The following is a 17472-nucleotide window of genomic DNA, read 5'->3' as shown; positions in this document are numbered from 1 at the left end:
GGCCTAGAGGCCACTTGGAGAAGTAAGAGAGAGCCAGCCCAGGACAGGGGCTGGGTGCTCAGGAGAGGCTTTTGCTATTTTTATAAGGATATAGAAGCAGATATCTGCATCTTGGAAATACTTTCCCCCCCCCACAAATACATTGTTTCAAATATTTGATATGCTTTCTTCTGAAAATGTCCAGCCATAGAAAGGGATCCAGGTTCTAGGCTGAAATCCAAACTGGAGGATGGCACACAATCCTGGGAAGCTGGTGGGAAAATCCAGTGCAAGAATTCCACAAAGAGGCAAAAATGAGGGAAAACAACTATGGAAGTGTTAAGACCATCTTTAAAATGTCTCCAAAACTAGCCTTAGCTACCCTGATTCCAAGTAGCTCTGTCCTAGAACTAGAGGGAGCACCTGCTCCTTTGCGTCCCAGGAAAGGATTTTGTGTTTTTGAAGCAAACACAAACCCGTTTGGACAAGGCTGCCCACGCACTCCATTTGTGATGGTCCTGGCTTCTCAGGGGAGGACAGTGAGAAAGATAAAGGACACCGATCTACAACCCTTTCCTTTGTGTTCCCCACATGAAATAATGTTGGCTTCAAAAGTTAAGGGTCAGAGGCATTTAAAGAGGCATAAAAGAAAAGGGGAAGAGAGAATTTGGTGGATCAAATAAAGCACATCTATTGTAAGCAACGTCTGAAAAATGTTTTTCTATTTGTCAAAATATGAATGCTGTGTCACAAACCCTTTCAATAGATCATGCCGACTGTTAAAATTTCCTTCATGTATGTAGTGAAAGAGAAAGACTGCAGAAAAGACATAAATCTCCGAACTCTGCACAAAATAATTCATATGAAAAAGAAAAAATGTAACAGTATCATCACATTTCTCCATTGACTTCCCACGACTTGGTTAAAAAGCTTGACCGTAGTTAAGTTCTACATATAAATGTTACAGACAGTGTGCTCTGTAAATCTTGGGGAGTCTAAGTTTTGTTTTGCTCCTGTTGCTTCAAACACAAAAGAAATAATTATTTTGAAGACATAAATTACAATTATTTGGATAACCATACAAATTAGAGTTAGGGCTGATTTTTTTGCCTTTTACAAATAATCTGCGCACTTGTCCGCTTTTCCTGTTTTGATTCTGCAGGTTACAAGCTTTCTGGCCGACCGACAAGCATTACACTGCACTCCCATTACCAATGATGTTTGTTTTTACTCTTAATGATGAAGGTTTCTCAGGCAACACTGGCACGACTCCCACTGCTGAGCGCGGTGGCAGCTACGTGAACCTGACACCATGTGGGGCAGTACTGTTCATAGCTGTAGCCTCCCGACGGCTGAGCACAGAGACACGGGTTCTCAGGCATCCGCTGGGCACCAGCGTGCTGCGCGCCGGCCCGATCCCGGAACTAGAGGACGTTAACTGGAGAGAACCAAGACTTACACTCTCCTTTGGGTATAAGGTATGGGCTTTTTTTTTTTTTTTTTTTAAAAAAAGATAATTCATAAGCCTTAAAAAATATCCTCTCCAGATTATAAAAGGTTAATTAAAATTGTTTAATAGGAACAATCTTGGACAAGCAGAAATAGCTTTGATTGGATTATGGCAACATACAACTGGGAAGGACTCCACAGGGAGGGTCAGATTGGACTGTCTGTACGGCTTCTAGAGACGTTGCATTAAAAAGATGACTGATGGGACATTCTGCCCTCTTTCAAGGCACATGCCACTTCTGAAAACTGTCAGCCTTCCACACAGGCTAGGAAATATTTTATTTACATTTAAAAATAGCTTTTCTTCTTCAGTGTAGTGGAAATGCCCAGAGATCAGTCACTGAAATCCTTCCTTAACACAGGTGCAGAACAGCTTTATTGATCTCTGGATTTGTCCAGTCATTCCGAATGTCATCCAGGTGGTTATCAAAATCCACGAGCGTCTCATAGGACCGGCTGTCCAGGAGTGATGCTGAGATCCTCTGGGCCTCAGGCCAGTCTTCACAGTAATCACTACGAGGTGAAACAGGAGAAATCAACTTCTTCATGAAACAAGGTGGCTTTTCAATAAACAGAAAACCAGCCACACACACACAACGGTACAAAGGAAGATAATAATGAGTGCTAGCAACATGTACATCTCAAACACAAAGATGTACACAATCAATACAGAACATGGTTAGGAAATGAAACAGACACCCTCCAAATGAAATGCTGAAAAAGCTGGAGGCAAACGACTGACGCTTTCTGAGTGATTGCAAATAAGCCAAACCAAATGCTTGGAAAGAGCGTCTGGCTTAAGGAGCGTGCCCCGGGGTTGGGGGTGGGAAGACCCTGGAGTAACACTGAGGTTTCCGCTAGTGCTCGGAAGCCCTATTGGCCTTAGTCCCCCAGGGGCTGAGGAACACGCGTGATTTCTGTGTGAGGGCTGTACAGTCTTCTGAAAACACGCTGAGAAACACAGGAGGCTGGGATCAGCTTTCCCATAGGGTAAGAACACGGCACTCACTAGTGTGGGTCTCTGCACCGCCACTTGTTTTCGTGGTGTTCGTACACATGGATCGTGGGTACCACGCAGTCCATCGTAAACTTCGTGTTGTCTACCTGTGCACAAGACAAAGACACACTGGTGAACAGAGCTCACAGAAAGCCGACAGCCAGTACCTTTCTGCAAGTTCTTAGGCCCCTCCTCATGGCCCATGCAGAAACCCCGCCTTGCAGCGTGCAGACACTGCAAATGGGATGTGAGGAATTGCACGCGTGAGCCTAACATACACTATGTGTTATGTAGGATAAATACTAAGTATTTCATTGTTTTTTCACAAAAGTGGAGCTTCCAAACATTACTTCTTCCCTCCCTTCAGAATTCTGTCAGAATTAAGATTGTTTAACAAGGCTCTTGTGTCAGCCACCTAACTACCTAACTCCCTTTCCGAACAGGCTGTGCCAGCTACTCTTATTCAATGGTTCTCACACTTAGTGTGTCAGAATCACCTGAAAGCTTATAAAAATACAGACTGCTGGGCTCTGAGAGTCCGCATGTCTAGTAAGTTACTGGTTGGTGCTGATGTTGCTGGCATGGGGACCCCGCTGACAACCACTGAATTTGAATGACTCCCCACTTTTGGAGATCCGCGTCCTGTGACTACCAAAGGTGGCAACGGTCTGTGAAGTACCTGCAGGAAGGAAGCCTGCTATAGAGCAAAGCTCCATGTTAGCAAGAGAACGCTCAGTAGCCACCCTGCAAATTGAAAACACAACAGGCAATCGAGAGAGACTTACCATGATGAGAGCGGTATCGCTGAAGCCCTCGGCAATTCTGGAAGCCACCTTTTCTGCAACCTGGTTTGGACTGCAGAAAAAGAAGCAGCGAGTTTACCACCACGTTCTAGTTAATGCCACTCGACATTGTCTACCGACCACACAGTTCATGAGCACTGATAAAACGACGGACAGCAGCCCGGCTGCAATGTCTTGTGCAGAGGACAGGGAGTGCTGTAAGGGCAACGGGGAGCACAGAACACAGAGGTCCTGTCTCATTCCAGCGGGAAGCCCTTGAGGAGGGGATCCTGAGAAGGCATCGTCTAAATAAAAAGGCTCCCTGGAACCCAGCGGACAGCACCAGCCAAGGCACTTAGATGACCTGCTGCTGCCTTTTCCATCTGCAAACTCCCAGATGCAAGTGACTCCATCCAACTCTTAGCTGCTGGTAACTGAGTCTCTTGCTTTTACTTAAAGAAAAAAAATTTCTAAAATCCCTAAGCCATTCCAAATCTCCTCTGCTCGTTAGCCTTCAATCACTGGCTCTGCCCCACCCCAACCTTGATAAATGACGACTTTCAACCTTAAGTCAATGAAATGAATAATCGAGTGGCTCCCACATTATCCCTGGTCACCCCTCCAAACACAAAGTTATTCTTCTATCCTATTTCAGGAAGAGGCCTCCTCCCACCTGTAGGCCCATCCAGTCTGACCTTCTCTCAGAGCCTTATTTACATTCTCTCTTCCCCCAATGGCCCCAGCTCTGCTGTCAAATCTGAAGAAGCCTTCTCCTTTTTTAGGGAAAAAAAAAGTATTCAACTGGTCCCTCTAGCCACTGTCTAACCTCTCTCCTCCCTTCCAACCACATTTCTTCAGCTTATTAAGAAGCCTAATGAAGTTGACGATCTTGTCCCTCTTGATCCATTTTCTCATACACCTGCCTGTGCAATCTGGTTTCCACCCTGTCACCTCTGTGGGCCAGCACCCTCGAAGCCTACCATCCACCTGCCCACCTTCCAAGGCCTTCCAGCTGGAATTCACGGCATCCAGGAAGGCTGGCTTATTTCTAGTTTCTCTGAATGAGGTTACCTTTTCCACTTTTCTTCATTCACTCACCAGGCACTGCAGATTCTTTCCTTGTCTCTGCCTCCTTTATTCTCCCTGTCATCCATTTTGTTCAGGCCATGGTTTCTAAAATTGCTTCCTAACTGGTCTTAATTTCCAGGCTTCTCTTATCTAATATATCCTGAAAACTCTCTTTAGATCGCTTTTCCTAAAATGAAACTCCATCGCGCCCCCCTACCGTTCACTGCTGCTTGGAAGATAAAAGCCCACTGTTCTCAGCCTGGCAAGTCCCGGCCTTTCTCACCGTGGACCGAGCTACTATTCCCACCCACAGGGACAAAGCTCTGTGTGTCTTTAATTTCAGTAAATTATTTACTTATTCAGTAAAACTGTCTATGTAGCACCTCCCTCACTCATTGTTCCCTGTTTGGAATGCCCTTCCATGCCAATCTCTGCTTGCTGAATTCCTTCCCATCTTTAATGTCCAGAAAAATGCTACCCTCTCTGGGAGGTCTTGCCAAGCTGCCCCAGATGAGGTCCATTTGTCCCTTCTCTAAACTGAGTGTTTACGTCTATAATGCTTTGACACTTAATCCTTGGCAGGCAGTTGTCTTTTTGTGCATCTTATTTTCCCTGCACAATTAAGAGTCTCAGCTTTTTGAAGCAAGGACTGAGCTATATATTTTAATGGCCATAAAAAAAAAAAAAGCATTATTTTGAGTTTATTTAAAGAAACACACTATACAATTACAACCCTTTCTTTGTGATTGAGACTGAAAAAAGCAGATTAATAATGCTTTATAAAAATAAATTTTATCTAATTCTATTTTCACTTTCAAAGTTGGAAATTTACAGTGACATGACGATTGTAAGTCTGCAGTATTATGTGAGGAAAAATTCAACAACAACAAAATAGTTTAAAAGAGAAAGGGCCCAGGGATTCCTGTCCCTCACATCAGCACGGAAAGCTCTCAAAGCGAAGGCAGTGCTTCACTGTATTTACCGGAAGTCGACAAGTGCCAAGTTCCCACAGCTCAGGCGGGAAACGGTGCGGAGCAGGAATAGGGCTGCCGACTCCCCCACCAAGTGTGGAAAAGACCCACCCTGACTGCTCTGCATCGTTTCCGGTCCTGACTCACCTACACCTCAGGTGCAAAGAGAAGTTGGCATGTGCTAAGTACATGATCTTCTAGGGACACGTGCCACGTAAGCATGTGCCATGAAGAAACTTACCAAACTGTTACCCTAACATTTATGGTCAGCATAGTAGTTGGTGACTTTTATTGAGAAGAGGGTCAAGAAACAGTCATTAAGGGTGGCCGGATGGCTCAGTTGGTTAGAGCCTGGGCTCTCAACAAGGTTGTTGGTTCAATTTCCACATGGGATGGTGGGCTGCGCCCCCTGCAACTAAAGATTGAAAATGGCAACTAGATTTGGAGCTGAGCTGCGCCCTCCACAACTAGATTGAAGGACAATGACATAGAGCTGATGGACCCTGGAAAGACACACTGTCCCCCAATATTCCCCAATAAAATTAAAAAAGAAAAGAAAAAAAATGTGTTAAAAAAAATAAGAACTACCATTTCAGATGCCCAACTACTCAAATTTAAAATTGATTCTTTTGAAAGGTAAAAAAAAGCAGTTAATGAATTGCTAAAGTATTTGAAAGAACTGCCAATTTTGTTTACTTTTTTTGTGTTACGCATTTAGTCTCAAATATACTGACCTATGTCGTTCCTAATGCAAGACCGTCGCATTATGATATTAAAGTCAGTACTTTTTTCCTACCAGGCTGTATCAACTCGAGTCAGCTGCCAAACAAACCTGCAGGCACCCTGGAGACAGAGACCACTTTGCTAACCCCCTTCCCAACCAGCACAAATAAAACGATATAATAACCTCAAGTTTAGGAAATGAGTAAAAGAGTTACAAACACCTTATATTTCTTTCTATAACATTAAAACACTGAATGATCCTTTTTTGAAAAAAGTAATCACAGGACTAGTGATAGTACCAGCCTCTACTTTGAAACAAGCACAAAGCTAAACATGTTGTATGTTGCTTCACTCTATCCTCACGACCACTCACTGAGGTATGAACTCTTAGCTCCATTTTACGGATAGGATCACTGAGGCCCAAGTCACCTACGATTTGAATCCAAGTCTACCTGGCTCCAAAACTTCGGCTGTTAAGCTGATATTTCTAAAAGAAGAGAGCATTTTTAGCTAGGTCTGGCAAAGGAAGAAGGGAAGATTTTCCAGGTAGAGGCAAATAGCATCAAAGAAGGAAACTGGCCCGACCCCAGCTCCTGAGCTTCCAAGCCGTGTGGCCTTTGTGCAGGGACCGTCTCTGGCTGGAATTTCTTCACTTGAGCATCCTTGTGAGGATTAGATAGGATGAAGGCAGGGAAGCCTCAGGTCAGGTACAGTGTAAGGGACTCCAGGTTTACTCCTAACACAGCACCAGCACATGGGAGGGGTGGATGAAATCCTGAGTACAGCAGAGACTCGTCAGAAGGAACTAAAGAGTTACTGGGCACACTACCCCCAAGCCCCCTAATGTTTAATCCTCTCTATGGATCCAACAAATGGCTGGTTAGCAGGTATTTAACATCAATAGAGGGATCAATGGAGGAATGCAAAACCTCCTGAGCACAGAGCAGGTGAAGGAACTGGGAAATTCTAGAAGGCATGATAGCATGAAAATGGTGTCTGAGTAAGATAATTCTAGGCTGGGCTGGAATGAGGTCCAAATAGAGGCAGGAAGATGGAGAGGCCATGAGCCAAGTGAGGCATGTGGACGAGAGAACCTGTGCAGGTGTACACTGCGCTGATCACGTAAATAAGTCACAGATGTGGGGGTGGGGTGGGGGATAAAGGGAAACAGCTACACTCACTTGACAAGCCAGCCCTTACCTCTTGCCTACTCTCGTCTCCTTTCTTTAAACCATGGGAAAGGACTGCTCAGTTCAGGAAACCCCCCCCTTCCAAGGACGGCTCTCCGCTGCTTACAAAATGAAGTTCAAAACACCTTAGGCTTGCCCTACCTTTCCTTTCCAGCCTCCCTTCCTAGCATTTCCTCTGCCCCTGCCCACTTCCACCTGGCGTCTTCCTCATGGTGTCCTCTCTAGGAATGCTCCTCCTACTCTCTACATCTGCACTTGCCAGGACCCTGCCCTCTCTCAAGTACCCAGTTCCAATGACAGCCTCCCGGAGCGCTTCTCCGGCCATATTACTGGATGCAACTCCTCCCTGCTCCTGCTTTCACAGCCCTCTACACCACCGTCACGGCACCCGGCCTGTTGTCTCGTCTTAGTCCCGTGTTGGCAATAGCTTTCCAATTCAACCCAGCAACCTGCAGGAAAGGGCCAAGAGTCTTTAGCTTTGCCCAGCACAGAGCGTGGCTGCCCAGGGTAGGCATTCTGTGCCCAGTCAGTCAAAGACCAAGCCGGACACAGGCCCCATGAATAGGCTCAAGACCACAGCTGGAATGCAGACAATGGGTCATCAATATACGGGGGGTCTCGGGTGGAATCAAACGGAGAGGAGGTCCTAGAAGGAGTGAGGTTAGTAAGAGAAGCACCCGAGGAGGAGAAACGAGTGGTGCTCCTGGGCTCTGAGAAACAAGTCACAGAGGTAGTGGGAGAGGCTGAAGAGCCGGGGCTCAGCGAGCGCCTATGTAGTGCCATCCCGCAGAGGCTTCCACAGGAATCATTTTGAGCCCAGCATTTCGCTTGTTACCCCGCCTCCCTTCAAGCCCTGACTGGACCCAGTCCTCCAAGGGTAAGAGCGTTTTGGTCCCTAAAGTGCATTTGTGCCTCATCAGTGATAGCAACACTCAGTCACCCGTTTATTGTGTTATTTACAAGAATGCTATTGAATCCAACCTCTCGCCTACGCCGGGCCAGTGAACAGAACTCCAGGAGGAGCTTAAGTCCGGGGCCCTTCACTGCATCCGCTAACTGCCGGGCCATGAGTCAGTCAGCTCTGACGACGTGAGGAAAGCGTGTCAGCGCGTCCCGCTAGATACCGGACTGGCCACTTTCCATCGCCCTGGCTCCTGGCGGGAGGAATCAGAGGGAGGTCAGGGAACTGACACCCCCCCCACCCCTCGGGCCTCTCCTTGTAAGGTCACAGCAGGCTGGCTGCTGGCTGTGTTCCTCAAGCAGAGAGGAGGAATTCTTCTTTCTTAAAAACACATTTGTTTCTATTCCTGTTGACATGCAATATTAGATTAGATTCAGGTGTACCGCATAGTGGTTAGACATGTATTTCACTTACCGAGTCATCCCCGACTGGTCCAGTACCCACCTGACACCAGGCGTAGTATTACAATATCATTCACTACATTCCCTATGCTGTACTTTACACCCCCGTGACCATTTATAACTGGCAATTTGTGTACCTTAATCCCTTCCCGAGGCGGACTTCCTTACTCAACCCTTTCCTCCCCGTCCCGTCAGGCCCAGAGATGGGACCGGCTTTTGTCACCAGCTTTGGGTTACCGCACTACTCTCTCGTGAGTTCTCTTCCATATGGCCCACACCTTTGGAAATAACCTGCTTATTAAGCCCGCCTCAAATTATCCTAACTTCCGCGTGTCATCTGTCTTTCAGCTGGGACGGAGACCGAGGCGGAAATAAAGCAGAGTTCTCCACTTTCCACATTTTCATCCTAGTATCAGAGCGTCAAACCTAAAAGTTGCTTTATTTAGCCCCAAAGAGAGCAGTGCTCTGTCCTAATGCTCTGCCCCACATTATTCCTACTTGGGCAATGGGAAGCACGGCAGGGCGGAGTGGGGACAGAAACTGGAGGCCCATGACTGTTGCTTTCATTGTACGAATTCCCTTCAAGCAAAATAAAGAAGATACAAAACAGAATCCCAAAGTTAATATAAATGTTTAGACTTTCTGTTGTTGGGAATTAGCCACACCACAGTTCCTTGCAAATACTATAAACAAGCACAGGGGGTGGGGAAGGGTTTTGTTCTCACGGATTTTGTATCTTGAGCCTCCAGAAGGTCAGAAAGCACATAGAAATCGTCTGTCTGCCACATGATCATTGTTTCAGACCACAGAGGGTTTCTGCACGGACGTACCTGGCATCCTTTACTCGTTCATTAGCTTGATAATAACCAGCAATCACATAGCTATTATCTTTGCACCACGAATCAATCTGAAAGAGGAACAAAAATTAGGGAAAAAAGATGAATGATTTTCCCCTGAAATATCAAGTCTTAATAAACACAGTGGACCTTCCCCGCCCCAAATGCTGGGATAAGACACCAAATAAACCTGTATCCTTCTCCCCAGAAGAAAGGCTACAAGAATGAAATGAGTGTTCACAGAAAAAAGGTCACACCAACTTGCTTTCCATGGTCCACGTGAGGCCAGAGCAAGCACAGGAGAAGCACGGGCCCCTCTCTCTCACTGAGGTGGGGCGCATCCCAGATCTGAGGGCCCTGCAATGGCCGGGAGGGGTGGGACAGGACACGAGGACTGACTTCCTTGCCCAGTCCCTGCAGAAGGCCCCAGTCTTGACACCTATTAAACAGGTGCAGTGCCGTGGAGAGGTGGGGAGGGGTCACCATCTTTACCCACCTTCTCTTACAACATAGAGAACTGAGACATTATGGGGCTTGAGAAATCCTTAAGATCACTTAAATCAATCCTTCACAGATAAGCAAGCTAAAACTCAAGAGTTTTTACGTTTGCACAGCCAGGTAGCAGAGCCCAATTGGGAACCTAAGTCTCTTTTGAAATCAAGTCTTTTTGGACTGTATTTCAGTATTCCTAGCAACATACCCTGAAAAACTCTTCATACTGGGATGTGGGGTAAACAGGCAAGGCATACAGATGGGCAGACACAGGAGGGGCTGTACCTGCACATGTGTGCACACACGTGCCTGAGGGCGAGAGCGTGCGCACACACACTCACTTCCCTGTGGCGTGATTTTAGATAGGAGCATGGTGGCCGACTTTGAAAGATTTTTTGTGCATTTTATAATGCCACTCTTTTCTCATCAGATTTAGCTTCCTGCAGGTCTAATGCCATTATTAAAAACAACAAATGTCATCCGAACTGTTTTGCTATAATGGAATTTTAATAATGCACCGCAATAAATTCTATTCTTAGTCTGCAGAAGAGGAAAAAATTGATCCTTGTTTTTTTAATATAGTGAATTAACTGGTTAAAAATGTTTTTATCTCTCTCTCTCTCTCTCTCCCTCGTTTTAAAACATAGTCCTATTGCTCTTTTTCTTGAATTCTGGTTTGGACCTCAGACAGTCTCCTTTATGACTAAAAGCAGACATTACAAGATGGTTACAGTCCAAGGTTCCCTGGCTCACATGAGGATTAGAATAATAATTCTGGCCTCCTAAGAGCTCATGAATTACCATATTGGGTCAAAACCAAGGCTCATTGAACCAATTAGATGTTTTGGTCAACCACCCAAAAGATTAGGGCTATGTCTCCAAAATATTTATAATGGCTCGTTCACTGTAACTTTGCTGCAAATGACTCCAAAATTACTTGTATTTTGTTTTTATCACCTCTTAAAGGGATGGATTCTAGAAACTTTCTGTTGCTGCCTACAGCAGGAATTTCTTTCAGTTTTTTCTAAACTTATCTCTATGTAGCACCAAAGGGCACAGCATAGCTTTAAAATGAGGCATTTGGCCCCATTCCTTGAACTCACTAGAACGTCCTCCCCTTTAGTGCAGCTCTCCCAGCCTTTGTTTCTCATCAAAGACCCACCTGTGGAATGTGTCCTCACTCGAGGTGACCCTCATTTCTGCCCACTTTGGCGTCCCTCTCCCTGCTCTTTGGGGCAGGTTGTCCTTATATCCCGAGTCATAACTAGAGATGTGTCCCAAGTTCGGCTACTGTCTTAGTTTCCTATTGTCCTTGTAACAAGTTACACAAACTCAGTGGCTTAATACAACACCGATTATCTTAGAGGTCAGAAATCTACACTGGGTCAGCAGGGCTGATTGCTTCTGGAGCTCGGGGAGAACATGGTCCTTGCCTTTTCCAGCATCTAGGGGTCACCCACATTCCTTAGCTAGTGGCTACATCACTCTGACTTCTCGGCTTCTGTCAGCACATCTTTGACTCTGAGTAAACTGCTTCTCTCTGACAAGAACCCTTACGCTGGATCCATCAGATAATCCAGGATAATCTCCCCATCTCAAAACCCTTAACTTAATCTCCTCTGCCAAATCCGTTTCGCCATGTAAGGTAACATATTCACAGGTTCCAGGGCTTAGGACGTGGACATTTCCGGGGGCTAGTTTTTGGCTGATCAGAGCCATGTTTAACATAAGGATAAGGTTACTTGCTACTGGCGATGTGCTGACCCCTCCAGCAGCAGTTTTTAGTGAGCAGGCTAAGCTGCTCCTCGATTCCCTTCCTAGGCTGGAGGCAAGGGTGCAGGACTCCTCAGCAAATGCACTGCACACCTTGATTTGACACTTTCCTTGAGGAGGGCAAAGTCCTATAGGAGAAACTTCAAGGGCCTAACCAAATTCCAGCAGAAAAATAACGCCATGACCTTGAAGTTCTAGTAGAACTCGCTGACAAGGCTGCCCTAAAAGTGAACCGGGCCACAAAAGCTCTGGCTCAGTTTTAGAAACTTTTGAATGACTCAAACAAGAATAACCAAGGTAACTGTATGTGTGGCTGCCTGCGATGGGCAGCTGTCCAGCCACAGACACAACTGGCCTCCAACTGAGGAATGGAGAACTAAGGCCTCCCCACCAGCCATCAGAGCCCTTGGAGGAAGGTAAACGAGTTTGAATAAGAGGGGAAGAGTTTTCTTTGATTGTCTTAAAAATGGTACCAGGTGTCATCGGGTGAGAGTGCCTTGGTGTGGAGTAAAATCCAGTGTGTGGAAGGAGATGAGCGGTGTGGACAGGGCTTGGGGTGGGGATGGGGCAGGCAGGTCCCGAGAGCCTTCATATTCCTGCAGTAAGCCCAACGGCTTGCTAATGAAAATCCTAGTGGGTTTAAATGGGAGCTTGCTCAGTAAAGGCGACTGGCTCCTCCCAAGGTGTGGGGGGGAGGAGGCCTGGGGGCAGGCCAGGCAAAAGAACTAAGAAGCTGTTTGACCTCTGTTCTCAGTGAATCCATTTCCATTTTCCTTGCCTTGCTGCTATGATTCCCTATTGCCATCAGGCAGCCTACGAACAATCAAAATGAAAATCCAAGTTCAGGATAACACCCTGAATGAAACCTGATGTCAACTCAGTAAAACTGACTCTCAATACGGGGTCCAAATTCTCCATTTATTCATGCAGTTTCTTTGACTTTTCAGAGAGAAAGGACTTTTACCTTAGCATAAGCCCACATCCTCTGCTCAATGCAGTTTTTGGCTCATTCCACTCCAGTCACTAGAACTACTAAAGGCGCTGGGTTTAACCCATTCATTCCCAATTCGACTCAGCACAAAGAAAGTAGCTTCTCTCAGCAAACTTGCTAACATTTGCAGGTGTGAGGCACCTTACAATTTACAAAGCACTATCACCCACCTCACAGGGACTATACAACAGCCATAAAGGAAGCAAGGCAGGGAGCTGGTGACAGCCACTCTGAGGACTTGCCACTTACAACTCGAGGTTGTCTGTGAGCCTCCGTCTGTAGCAAGAAGCTGGCCTTGGACGTTAAAAGTAGAGGAGTTGTTAGTGTCAGTGAGAACAAAAGCTCTTTCTCAAGTGGGGTGCTGACTTTTTTATGGAACGGAGAGTAGCTGGATCCATGAAAGAAGAGCCCTGGAGGCAAATGGATGGGGACAGAGGGAAAAGTCAGGGGGAAGAATTGAAAGGAAGACCCAGAGCAGCCATCTCCCTCTCCCACGCTAGCAAGGGAATGTTCTGGAGATAAAAGAGGGGAAGAAGGGAGGAGGGCGCTTAGGAAAGGGCCAGAGGACAGCAGCCCATGCAAATGAGCACAGAGGAGGCCCCGTGGAGGCAGCATAAAGAAGTCTGGACCAAAATCATGGTGGTTAGGCCAACTGGCAAATAAGAAAGTCATCTGAGCAGCATGTAGTCAAAAACGGCTCCACAGTGCTAGGAAATCAGAGGGAGGTGGAAGGACAAGCAGGGCTTAGGGAAACAGCAGGTTTACGCTAATTTCCCTACTAACATTTTATGGGTTTTTGCTATTAGAAATAATTCCGTCACTACCTACGTCAAAGGGCTATAAGGATAAATAAGATAACAGGCATAAGTACTTAAAAAAATAAAAAAGCACCCAGAGATTCAAGGATTTTTTTAAAATGGAAAATGATAATGAAAAGCCTTTCAAAGGAATCTGATGCGGCCCTTTGATGGGCTGCGTATCAAGCCAGCCTTTCCCACTTACCAAAAAGCATCACAGTATGAAAACTCCCTCAATAGAAGAAAGCCACGAGAATAAGGCCTTTTCTATACAGTTTCATGAATTTGGAAGCTTTATTAAAATTACATCTTCCAGAGCTGATACCTGATCAACTATGTCTCCACGCACTGAGATTGTTTTCATTGCCTTCAGGTTATCAAGTTGCTAAGTCAAAAGCTGAATGATATAAATTTAAATGCCTTAATTGTAACACACAACATTTTTGGATGAAACTCCAATTGCAAATTTTCCTTTAAAAGTTATTTAACTTGTACTTGATTGGCGTCTTTTTCATACTTGTCAAATACTGAGGCTATGATTCCAAGTGTTGGTCAATGTAAGAAAAGCCAACATAAACCACCACGGCTTGGCAAGGCTAGCACTTCGGCTATTTGTTTTGACTGTTGAAAATAAGTTATTGCAGAAAGGACTTCATTTCGCTGGATGGGAGTCTCAAACAACGAAGGGCAAGTTTGGAGGAAGTGCTGGAAGTTGAGAAACCGAAGTGCAGCGTGTAATGACCCAGGGGGAGCAAGCGCAGACCAGGGCCTCAGCAGTGCCCTTTCCCTCTTAACAAGCCGGTGGCAATGGGCCCCGCTTAAGAGTCAAGGTCCCCTGTGGGCATCTTCCCTCCCCAAGTAAGTGGTTTGGGAAACAGACCTGCTCCCTGGGGAAAATTCATGTAAAGGTGACTCAAAGGCAGTTGTTTATAGTTAGTATATTTAATTCTCTCAAGTATTGCACTCGTATCTGGTAATAGGAACATAACTCTTTCAACTCTGGAGAGATTCCTTAAGAATGAGAAGAATTAATAATATTTTGACAATTTCAAGTGCAGTTCAAGTTTGTTTTTACGAGGCTCTTAGGTATTTCTGATAGGATTTTACACGGATTAAAGCAACAGTCCTTTTCCTCCTACCCCTCCGGCTACTCAGTTACCCTGTGACTCCCCCTAAAAGCCACAGCTCCTCACGCTTCTGTCCATGGCTTTCTCCTCCTTCCACACTGTCCTGGCCAATCTGACTCGCTCTCACGGCTTTAAACGTCACTGAGAAGCTACTGGTTCCCTATCTGTGTCTCTAGTCCATCCATCTTCTGAGCTCCAGACGCATGTTCTACTTTGACTTCTAGGTCATTTTCATTTTCCCTCAGTGAAAGGCAGCACTGTCTTCCCGATGCGTAAGTCAGAAATTGAGGTGTCAACGTTGCTCCCCTTTCCCTATGTCCACATACCATTAGTCACTGAGTCCTGTTGATCCTTCCTCCTGACTCTCTAATCTGTATCCCTCTCTGCATTTACACTGCACTCAGTTTAGTTTAGGCCACCTTGCTGCCTTCAGTCTCGTATGCAACTCCCGTCACCAACATCCTGTTTGCTGCAAGCTGGACCAATCACTACAAGACACAAGTCTGTTCATGTAACTCTCCTCCAGTGGCTTCCCTCTGTCCTCATGACGGTGCCCAAACTCCTTTGTGTGACCTGCAAGGTCTTCTACATTGAAATCTATTCACTGCTCACCTCTCTCTACCTTTACACTCCAGCTCCCCTCCCCCCAGTTTTCTCCTGGTCTTTGCACATGCCGGCCTCTCTGCCTTGACTATTCTCTCCCCACCCCCTGGGTTACTATGGCTGGCCGCCTGGGCCACCACTTGCATGTCCCTTTCTCTGGGCAGCCTGCCTTCCCTAACTCTGCAATCCTGGGTTGGCTGACTTTTCTCTTGGACCCCTCACCACTTTCTGCTTAACCTCACGTAAGGTACTCATTCTTCGGTATTGTATTTGTCTGTTTCGTGAAAGTTCAACTGCTACGCAGGTACTGTGTTGGATCCACAGCCATGCCCCTCTCCCATCACGGGCAGGTCACTATTGGAGATAAATAATCCTGCCTTAATGCTACTGGTAAATCTAGTTTCCTGCAAGTGAACACACAACACATAGCCAATTAGCCTGTAATTCCCTTGGTAACAGAATGATTAAGATGGTTGAAAAGACTTGCATAAAAACAGAAACATGCACACCCGGGATATTTTGGTACCCACAGCACATTTCTTCAGGAGCTAAAATGATTGATTTTATGTATAAATATCATCTACTTCTTATCTATCCCCTGCCCAGAGATGATATGGAGAAATTCACACAATGACAGTTTCACAGGCAATCAAAAATGTTCCCAGTAACCTTGGGTCAGGGCCATTTGCCCAAAGGTACTTCCTGCTTCCTAAGAATTTACATGGGTGTCATCACCAGGGGAATTATGGACTCATTTTACTTGGTGGGAGGTATAGAGACAGGATTTCTGCCCACACCTTCTCAAACTTAACTACTTTTTGCGTGAATTAACAAATGTTTTTAGTACCGTCGTTTACACTTAAAGATAAAACAGTACCGCAGCTCGGGCACTGAGGCGAGTTTATTTCTCCCTAAGGTTTTAACAACCCACTGGAATTTACAGGTGGTCTTTTTTCCTTCATTGATCACCATACCTCAAATACTACTGCCGAGAATTACATTACCCGACAATGCATCCGTATTCCAACTCTTTTCCCCACTGGGCTTCAGTAAAGCAGTCATTGCTAGTGAACACATCAAAGCGTGGTGGAGAGAAGATACGACTGCTCCAGCTTTTTAATTTCAGGCTTTTAGCTTTTAAAACCATGGGAGCCTTCTAGATAAGTCATCCATGGGAACAAATTCTCCTTACCCAGGGCTGCCCGCCCCACACAAAGGGAGCAGAGCCTGTGCCGTCAACGCCACCTCTCTAAACGTGTCTCAACTCTGGGATTCCGGGGCACCAACATCAAAAGAACCACGGCGTTGACATCCACGTCAGATTAGGAACCGGCTCTGTGAAGGTGCGCGAGAACCAAACGCTAGCCTTTCGGTCCCAATACATAAAAACTTTCCTCGACTCAAAATCCCAAATGTAAACGCCTGTCGAATCCCAGTTAACCACGGCTTATTTCTATAAAGGCTACTTGCTTGGGGACATTCATGCATTATTCATCGCCTAAAATGCCTCTAAAAGTACCCTCGACAGGTATTTTAGACAGGTAAAAATACCCTCGGGCCGCTGCTACAACTTACGACCCTGCCATCTGCGGAGCGTTTCCGAAGTGCCGGGCAGAGACCCAGCGCTCTCGCGAGTCATCCCGTTCGTCGTCACCGCGACCTCCGGCCGTGGGTGCTAGACTCCCGCGGGGCAGCTGTCAGCTCCCAGCAGGGACCGCGTGGAAGCTGACCGCAAGCCCATCTCCCAGGAGCGGCCGAACGCCCTTCCCGCGCTTACCAGGGTGAGGGCCACCTCCAGCATGGGGGCGAGGGCCAGGGTGCCGTGGAAGAGGGGAATACAGTCCACGAAGAGGGTGTGGTGGGCGCCCGGCCCGCCCAGGGGCAGGTGCTCCTTGCGAGGCTTCTGCTTCTCGGCCACCAGCAGTCCGTTAACGGCGCAGTGAGGGTACTTGGCGCCGTGCAGCACCATTTTGCAGTAGGCCTGGGTGGTCAGCTTCACTCCGGGCATGCTGAGCCCGGGAGGGCCCCGGAGGCCCTGGGGGCCGGCTGAGGCCTGGAGCCGCTGCCCAGCCACGCGGCGCTTCAGCGGAGAAGCGGGACGAGGCGGCGGATGCCTGGCGCGGTCCTGCGGTTGGCAGAGGCCCCCACAGGCTCAGGCCCGCTCGGGCTGCGACCCTCCACTCGGGATCCCGTAAGCCGACGCGCCCGCCTCAGACTCCACTCGCGCTTCTCGCCCGGCGCCGCCGGAAAGCAGCACGGCCCGGCGTTTTAC

General features: G+C 46.8%; 1 protein-coding gene across 1 annotated transcript; it reads right to left on the bottom strand.

The window, feature by feature from the left end:
• Positions 1–672: 672 nt before the first annotated feature.
• Positions 673–17462, bottom strand: EMC8 (ER membrane protein complex subunit 8). The gene is made up of 5 exons (XM_019747115.3): positions 16978–17462; positions 9412–9488; positions 3271–3340; positions 2498–2592; positions 673–2001 (listed from the first exon to the last, which is right to left on the bottom strand). Exons 1-5 carry the CDS (start codon positions 17206–17208, stop codon positions 1842–1844), a joined length of 633 nt encoding a protein of 210 aa, XP_019602674.1. The 5' UTR covers positions 17209–17462; the 3' UTR covers positions 673–1841.
• Positions 17463–17472: the final 10 nt, after the last annotated feature.

Source organism: Rhinolophus sinicus, chromosome 8 (assembly GCF_057876585.1).
Source record: "Rhinolophus sinicus isolate RSI-liver-muscle chromosome 8, RSI-T2T, whole genome shotgun sequence".
NCBI classification, from domain to species: Eukaryota; Metazoa; Chordata; class Mammalia; order Chiroptera; family Rhinolophidae; genus Rhinolophus; species Rhinolophus sinicus.
The sequence above is the reverse complement of the archived record's forward strand: the minus strand, read 5'-3'. Positions and strand labels throughout refer to the sequence as shown.